This window comes from Triplophysa rosa, linkage group LG14, assembly GCF_024868665.1.
Source record: "Triplophysa rosa linkage group LG14, Trosa_1v2, whole genome shotgun sequence".
Lineage (NCBI taxonomy): Eukaryota > Metazoa > Chordata > Actinopteri > Cypriniformes > Nemacheilidae > Triplophysa > Triplophysa rosa.
Window position 1 is genome coordinate 14,327,500 of NC_079903.1, and position 8,686 is coordinate 14,336,185.

General features: G+C 38.8%; 2 protein-coding genes across 4 annotated transcripts; both read right to left on the reverse strand.

The window, feature by feature from the left end:
• Window positions 1–1,018: 1,018 nt before the first annotated feature.
• On the reverse strand, window positions 1,019–5,645 carry exo5 (exonuclease 5). 3 transcript variants are annotated; one of them, XM_057351062.1, is made up of 6 exons: window positions 5,493–5,645; window positions 4,932–5,010; window positions 4,577–4,830; window positions 4,380–4,484; window positions 4,093–4,265; window positions 1,019–3,792 (listed from the first exon to the last, which is right to left on the reverse strand). In XM_057351062.1, exons 1-6 carry the CDS (start codon window positions 5,494–5,496, stop codon window positions 3,319–3,321), a joined length of 1,089 nt encoding a protein of 362 aa, XP_057207045.1. In that variant the 5' UTR covers window positions 5,497–5,645; the 3' UTR covers window positions 1,019–3,318. The 3 variants fall into 3 exon arrangements, with proteins under 3 accessions (XP_057207045.1, XP_057207042.1, XP_057207043.1); XM_057351059.1 differs by having other exon boundaries at window positions 4,932–5,037; window positions 5,376–5,645; XM_057351060.1 differs by having other exon boundaries at window positions 1,020–3,792; window positions 5,376–5,645.
• Window positions 5,646–6,305: 660 nt separating this feature from the next.
• On the reverse strand, window positions 6,306–8,668 carry rflnb (refilin B). The gene is made up of 3 exons (XM_057351063.1): window positions 7,982–8,668; window positions 7,748–7,821; window positions 6,306–7,650 (listed from the first exon to the last, which is right to left on the reverse strand). The coding sequence occupies exons 1-3, from the start codon at window positions 8,165–8,167 to the stop codon at window positions 7,335–7,337; spliced, it is 576 nt and encodes a 191-aa protein (XP_057207046.1). The 5' UTR covers window positions 8,168–8,668; the 3' UTR covers window positions 6,306–7,334.
• Between the last annotated feature and the right edge of the window lie 18 nt (window positions 8,669–8,686).

Here is an 8,686-nt window from a genome sequence, read left to right on the forward strand (position 1 = left end):
GCTCTGAAATTGGCAGCCATAAAGAGAATGCGAGATGCTGGATGTACTAGCATTAGCAGTTCAGATAAGAAAAAAAAATAAGCGAGAAAATATTTGCTTGAAGATTCTATTTCTTTCAAATTATTCTAGTTCTCAGTACACTTCATTGTATTCATTCTCCTAATTCAATTTCATTGTAGCTGAATGATTCCCCGATGATGACGCCCCGTTCAGACCACCAGCGACTAGCAGCGGTGATGCTAGGTGATCTGATTCATTTCAATGGAGAGCTGGCAACTTCCGGCGACACTAGCCACAGTGACCGTTGGCGACAGGACGTGGGCATGTCCAGCAACTTGAGTCAAGCGACAAAAGTTGAGAATTGTTCAACTTTATGCACATGATGTGCGACTTTCACGAGCGACTACCATTAGGAGTCAAGCTGCATTCAGAGTGCCAGTGACTGTGTTTTTAGTCTCTCGCTATGAGGTCATTAGAAGGCGTTCCTAACTTTGGTTGTCCTAGAAACTTTTAATAACAAACCCTGCAGTAACAGATGAGATGGCTGATGTGAGCTCCGCTGCTGTACTCCTATTGGTAGTCACTCCCGAAAGTCGCTCATCATTTGCATAAAGTTGAGCAAATCTCAACTTTGTTAAGTCGCTAGACACGTAGGAGTAGTTCACCTTCAAAATAAAAATTGTCATCATTTACACGCCCTTTTGTCATTTCAAACCTGTATGACTTTCTTTCTTCTGCAGAACACAAAAGAAGATATTTTTGAAAATTGTTGGTAACAAAACAGCACAGCCCCCCATTCACTTTTATTGTAACCAATGCAAATGAATGGGGGGCTGTTAACAACATTCTTCAAAATATCTTCATTTGTGTTCTGCAGAAGAAAGAAAGTCATACAGGTTTGAAATGACAAGAGGGCGTGTAAATGATGACAGAATTTTCATTTTGAAGGTGAACTACTCCTTTAAGCATAAATCCTTTATTTATGTATATGTTTTATATTTGACTATATAAAATACTATATATTTAGCCGCAGAAAGAATTAAAGCCCCGTTCAGACAGCCAGCGACTTTGTCGCTGTGTGTCGCTTGTCTCTTGCTATGAGAGTAAATGATGACAGAATTTTCATTTTGAAGGTGAACTATCCCTTTAAGTGTCATGATAAAATGCCACATGCAAAAGATCCTGATTTTCACATGCAAACTTTTTTTTCTTGACTTTTTTAATGAGATCCAGCCTTACTGGGAATAATGTCATCTAATGTAACATTCATCAATATCATTGTTTAAAAGTGATTCCAGTCTTGACAATTTCGAAATAACATATGTTTTATTTGCATTAGCTCCCATCCTCGGTTCACTCACACGCGCGTGATCTTCCCACATGTTTACAAGTAGATTTACGCATTAATTAACCTGTTTCCTCAGCTGAAAGAACAGGGGCTTTTGAACTTCTTGTTTGTATCTTAATGCAATCACCATGCAGAGACCCTTTTATTGTGCATTCTATTGATCAGGCAAGCTGAAAGCGCATTTGGAAACCAGCGAGCGAGGCAAACAGAGCATGGACTGATGTGGCACATTACTGTTGCATGGCTCCTCTGTCTTCCAGGTGACTGAAAGTTTGCATACGCTAAAGTTAAGTGCTATAGCACTTTACTGGGGCTCTGAGTGTGTGGGAAAGCTTTTAAGAGCCTTGAATGAGCGGTCATTAGCACCTGAGTGACTTCATCAGACCGTCTGGATTGCAGGATTCTACGGTCATGCTGTTAGGAAAGATGGTGTGCTTTAATGCAATGATGAACAAACATACCACAGTACGTGGCTCTTATCGACCTCCAGACTGGTGCAGACCTTTATGATCTAATAACAGCCTGCCTTCAGCCTCACTGGTTTATGATGCATGAATATGTGCAAAATCATTAGAGGTTAAACTCTTCTGTAAGATTTGTAGTTTTAACGGGGTAGTTCCCATGTTAATTCATTATTGAATAAACATCAGACAATAACACAACATGCATAGCCTAATATCTAGCCACTCACAACTATATTCACACTAATTCAGGACGGCTTTGTCCTAACCAGTTACGAAATATCACTATTCACTAGGAAATATCATTAAATTAAAATATTTACTTATTTTAATAAATTAACATTCTTTACAGAGGCATACTATATTACTATTAACTGATTTATTATCAGTAATAACTGACAGAAAGAGCTTTACGGTTGCATAAAGAAGCAGAGCAACGCTGACAATGTCCAATTTATCATACTGTTTATCATATCATGAGAGTCTACAGTAAATATGTGGTGAAATAGTGCCATCCGATGGCTAAAATCCATAATGTCAAAAAAAAAACATTTAACGAACGTAATTTAAACTGCAATCTGCACCATCTTTGGTTAATAATAAAGTTATTTACAAAGTATTTTTGTTACTACAATTGCTTAAACTGTTTAAAAAACAATGCAAAATATACTTTTCTGCTAGTACATTATCCATTAGTTTCACTCAAACTCAGTAAAATTCAATATACAGGTAAAAAAGCTGTAAAAAAATGATACAGGAATTCCTTAATATTATTATGGTGCTTTGTACCCTATTTTACAATTTGGTTCACAGTAGGTGAATCGTTTTTAAGTTAAAGGAGTATTTCACTTTAAAATAAGCCCCCATTGACTTAAAATTTACTATGGAAAGTCAATAGGGGCTTATTTTGAAGTGAACTACTCCTTTAAGCTGTCACTTCAACTTCGTAGAAATGTCAATTTGACATAAATTCTGGTTTCATAAAAACATTTTAACTAATGCTGTTTAACTAAAATAATATAAAAATGTAAATAGTTTGAAATGCAAACATATCCTATGCATATAGCTTTAAAGGTCCAGTGTATGAAATTTAGCGGCATCTAGAGGTGAGGTTATGAATTGCAACCAACGGCTTACTCCACCCCTCCACCCCTTTCGGAGCACTACAGCGGCCGACACAGGACTACGATGTCATCACGTATTCACTTCTTTGCAGAAGGAGATAACATATTTACGAAACATGCTCTGTAGAGCAGTTTGTCCGTTTAGGGCTACTGTAGAAACAACATGGCGAATTCCATGCAAGGCGACCCGCGGTGTATGTAGATAGAAATAGCTCATTCTAAGGTAATAAAAACATAACGCTTCATCATGTGTGGTCTTTTCTCTAAAGACAGTTATGTATATTTTTTGCATGTCTGTAAATAGATTCTTCAAAAAATTACACACAGCACCTTTAAAGCCAAAACGACAAAGAAAACTAAAAAATGTTATGTCCCAAAGTAATTTCTAATTAAAGTTTCTGCTAACACCAGCTACATTTTGGTCAGCCATTTGTGATCTACTCTTTGTCCAACCACAGGTCTGTTTATACAGGCATGACCTACATTTCCAGGCCTCTTCTATGTCCACTCCTTTGGGTTCTCTCTCGCCCCTCCAGTAAGCTAAATAACCCTTTAGATCCTCCCGTAGCTGAGCTTCGTCAAAAGGAGTGACTCGGGTCCCAATGGGCCCTCTAGAACCTTGGTGATAGTATTCCAGCTGAAGCAGGTCAATACACGGCAGATCACTGCATGACATAGTTACCAGAAAGGCATCCAGCACATCTTCAAAAGTAGCCACATGAACCCCAATGTTTTTAGCATGAGCCTGGACTCCTGCTCCGAGCACCTGGTGTGAACGCAGTTTAAGGTGATCTAGAATGTGCTCTTTCTTCACTTCCCCTCTGACCAATCCATCAAAAAGTAATTTATACAGGTCCGCCTGAACAATAAATATATATTTATAATATATATAGAACACAACAGCAATGAAACTTTATATCATATCGAAATTAAATGTTCAATAAGCACATACAGTATGGCGTTATTGTATATCTACATGCTTTAGGCCGTAAACAGTGTATTTTTGAATGTCTTTAAACTGAAACCGAAAGTTAAACTGTTAAAAAATTGACATCTAGTGGGAACGCCAATTCAGCTGATGTACCAGAAAGCAGTGCAATTACCTACTACTGGTATCAGCAAGATCATGTCGGTGATTAAAAAAAAAGCTCCAGCTCACCTGAAAGCAGTTGACTTTATCTTGTGCAGAACTAGGCATTGAATTGTGTTTGCGAGTTTTAAGCTCATTTAGGACCAGCTCTCCCTTCTGGTTATACCTGAGCTCATCGATGACCCCCATAACGAAAACACCTTCCAGGACACCAAATACTGGGAACTCTCGCACACATTCTCCTGACACACAAAACAGTACATTTTGTAAGCAGAGCACAGAAACAACAAGGCCAGTAAGATTTGTGATTGTGTACAGCTTACAGTGTGTTCACAAGCAAAACTCCATCAACACACCTGCTTCTAATAGTCGAGTCATTTGTAACATGTTGAGTAGTTTAATGGCTTCGGCTTCTTCTCTGGTCCAGATATATACAGGGACAACATTCTGTATCTCTAGTTCTAAAGAGAAAAGGCATGAATTGTGGATTACTGAATACATTATGTTGCACAATGTACCGATAAATAAGTAAAGCTGTATTAATGTCATTCACCTCTTGATAAATGAAAGTCTTTTCCCATCTGCACCTCAGCCCGTTGCATGTCATTTCTCTTAACATGTGGCTTCAAAAGACTGTATACGGTTTTCATCTCACACCATGACTGGTCACAGAGGAGGGTTACACTTAGATGACGTTTCAGGAAGCGCTGCATTGGACTGAAGCTGTCTTTATGGAGGCTCTTTCTCTTTAAACCCCTCACCTCATCACTTTGTACAGTTTCACGCCCAGAAGCTGCTTCGGTACAACTAAGCCAGAACAGAAGAACATCATGGTTTGTGATAAAAGCAAAGAGAGAAATTATAAATGCTTAACTGTTCCATACAATGATATAGCCTGCATGACTTACTTTTGCATTGATGTGGAAGATACACTGGGGCTTTCAGAGCGTTCAGCATTAACTTGGCTATCGGGAGCCCTTTGAGACTCTTGAAGGATGAACAAAAATTCCTTTGCTTACAAAAACAAACTTTAAGTCCATTAAGTCAAAAAATGTATGTCCATTTAATGGTTTATTTGCTATGAAGTCATGTGATAATCAGAATAACCAACAGCCATTAAAACAACAAAATAAATGTATATATATATACATATGATAGCCTACACTTCTATTGATTTATTTGTTTCTTATAAAAACAGGAATTTAACAAATGATACAGCTCAATTACACAATAAAAACATTACTTTAGTGCCACATTGTGTCCGGAAATAAATACGTCACCACAATTGTTAAAGAGACCCTGCAGATTTGTGTTTACAGAAACGAAACAAGTACAATAACACGATGTTTTACCGAAGCTTTGTGTCTCGGATAAAACGTCGAGTAATTCTGAATCGCTAAAATCATCCCAGTCATCGCACTGTTGCTCTGTTCCAGACGCATTCATCTCGAAACGAAACCCGTGCTTACTCATAATCTGCAGAACCTTTCAACCCTTCTTATCTCCAGTTTCGGTGTTTCATAAACCGCAGCTGTCACGTGTATGATAAACATGTCAGAATTTCATTTATACAGTAGTCGTAACATTTCACAACACGCCATGCCCTTCACCATATTTGCTGAAAATATATTTCTATTGGCTAATGCCCACAAAGACCCGCCTACTTTTACATTTCCGTGCAGCACAGCTCTCGCGGTATGTTTACGTCATACGCCGCTTCGTCTGCGCATGAGGTATCAGTATTAAAAATGATTTTTAAAAATGTATGGCAATAAGTATGCCTAATACTATGTCATTAAAAATATATTTTTTTAATATTACCAGGTAAATTAATCAGTATTGTAACAATATGTTAAATTTGACAGAATTGATCTATTACATGATCTAAAGATGAGGCTACTTCACAAAACCTAATCACACTAAAGCAACACCTAGGGAACTGAAGAAGAGGCTGGGTTGTTATGCATGCTGTCAACGTACCAAAAAGACCAAGAAATTACTAAAGGAATTCTCAAACAAACAAAAGCAATGACTATCTGGCCATATCCATCTAAACGGTAAATTGCCACGCTTATTTAATTACGTGACTTCTCATAGTATTCACTTACACCTCTAGAGGGCTCTCGAGAACAACTTATTTAGTGCAATTGAAATGAGGCTAACAAGACAAGAGTACAAGTTAAATACGTTATTGTTTCAACATTGCGCTCTACATAATTGTTGTTAAGGTCTCAAACATTAAGGACCATGCACACCACAATAAAAAAACATGTCACTTTGAATGAATTTATTTTATTTTAACAGTTACTTACGGTCTTAAAATAAACAAGATTTGCAGTAAAAAGAATTCAAAAATTTGATTGCATCTACAGACAGGTGCAATTTTAATGACTCTCTATCAATGCATGTGCATATAAAGATGACAACTTAAAAACAGGAAATAAATAGAGAATAAAAACAGATAAAACTGATAAAAACAGACATTTAGACTGAAGTGCTGTTTAAGTTATTTGCATTATAATTTATATCAAATACTGGTCTATAAAACCCCTGACTGCGGTATCAGACATGATTCGATTCTAATGCTGACCCGACTATTTCTTTTCCTTCACAAGTAAATGATAAAGAGAAAATCTTTACAACTTACTAAAAGCAAGAAATTCTGAAGTTAGCTAGCCTTTAGGAAAGGCATAAACATGTCAGACTCAGAATGGAAACTTACAGTAGTTAAAATGCGCAGATAGGGTTTGTTTTAAATGGAGCTAAAGCTCAAACATGTTCTACCCAGATTACCCTTGTGCAAACAGCCTGAAATACCCTGTCTATTCTGAAAAATGTGTGTACACAAACAAATTTGTGACAGATTAGTATGAAAGCTCCACCATGGTAACTAAACCCCAAAATGCTTAATTTTATTATTCCAATGCTGAATTTTCAATGAGGCTGTCCCATATTCCTCTATGGCATCCCACTGAAGGATAAACCTAACCATTAAATCACCAACACACTACAACATGCAATGAAAAAACCATACAAATAACCACTGTATATCATATCACTACAAAGCAGCGATAAAGCAAACCAACCTCCACATGCTGCTCTTAAAAAACCTTTTAAACCAAAGCAACACAGTTGCTTACTCTCCTTCAACCTTAAATTCACTAAAAACTGCCTGTCTTTCGGGAAACCCTATCCAACTGTAAACGTTTTAGGTTTCCTTTTTTGTCTCCTGGGAATCACAATGAATGCAAGCGGTGGTTTATAATTGGTACATATGGGCATAATGTGAGGCACAAATAGCCGTCTGTATTTCAAAGACCAGCCTTGGAGTCAGACGCCTGCAGCTCCACAGCAGTAAAGAAGCGCTTGGCCAATTTGTTCCCATCATAATTGAGCTGGGTGGTGTAGAAGGTCCGGGTGTGTTTGGGGTACACTATCGTGGTGCTCTGGTATCGCTGCACCCTCTGACGGGGCTGGAATTCTAGCTGGGTCTTGTAATGTCTCCAGGTGCTTTGAGGCAGGGCCAAGATTGTCTGGCTGCACATCTCCAGCCCCAAACCTCTGGGCTGCAGTGTCACATCCTGGATGAAGTGTCGATCGGAATCATAACGCACAGAAGCTGTGTATCTGTAACAAATGCATGTCACGGGTTAATGCGTAAAGCGCACTTCACCTATTGGGATACAATACTTAAATCATAACTCAGGGTTACAGTGCAACTTACCTTATTTCTTTAGTTGGCAGAGGATCGAGTTCGATTCCTTCTCCGTATGACAGTGGGTGCAATTTAATAGGAACCTGCAGTAACGAGACATTTGGTTTGCTACTTACAGTGCAACATTCAGTTACAGCTCAATGCAAAAACGCATTCACGGATGAAACATGAAGTCAGAGTTAAAAAGGTGCATCAGTGTTTGATCATATTTCATGACTCAGCATTAAAAAGTTTCACACATACCACAGCTGTTTCTCTGCTCTCGTCTTCAGTAATCGGGGTGACTGTCCCGGTGCCCTGTAACCAAACGCTCGGACTTGGGCTGGGCGGCAAACCCGAGTCCGGACTGTCAAGAGGTCGATCAGCTTTGAAATTCATACCCAGCGGATCGTCGTCAGACACATGCTGCAAGTTAAGCCTCCCCACCATTGCTTTTTCAAAGTCGCTCAACAAACTTGCGGCAAGTTCTTCTTACGATCTCATTAAAATAATTCGGTACCAGATCGTCTTTCTATGTCGATCTTGCGGGTGTAACGATGATCCGAGTATTTCGTGTAAAGAAAAGCAGCTGTGCGGTGCCGGGAACGATTGTCGGTAATCCGTGTCGTGGTAAATCAGCGCTCCCGTTTCCTCCAGGAGACTTTGATCTGAAGAACCCGCTGGCTGACTGAATGCAAAATGCGCCTGTTGTCTTCAGATGGCTTTATAAAAAGTGATAGGAAACTGGACATCTCCTTCGCATTCAGTAAGGAGGGGGTCACCGGGGAAGGCAAGTTTGTCAGTTTGCCTGCAATTCAAGATTGTCCACTCTGAAAGACGTTCATTGTTTACAAGCGACCGCGAAAAGGGAACGCCTTCAAACCTGCCTCCTGCTGCTGATTGGTGGACCAATTAGAGAAGGTCAAAAGCCCCTCCCTTCAATATGTCAACGTTTAATCAAGTTTAAAA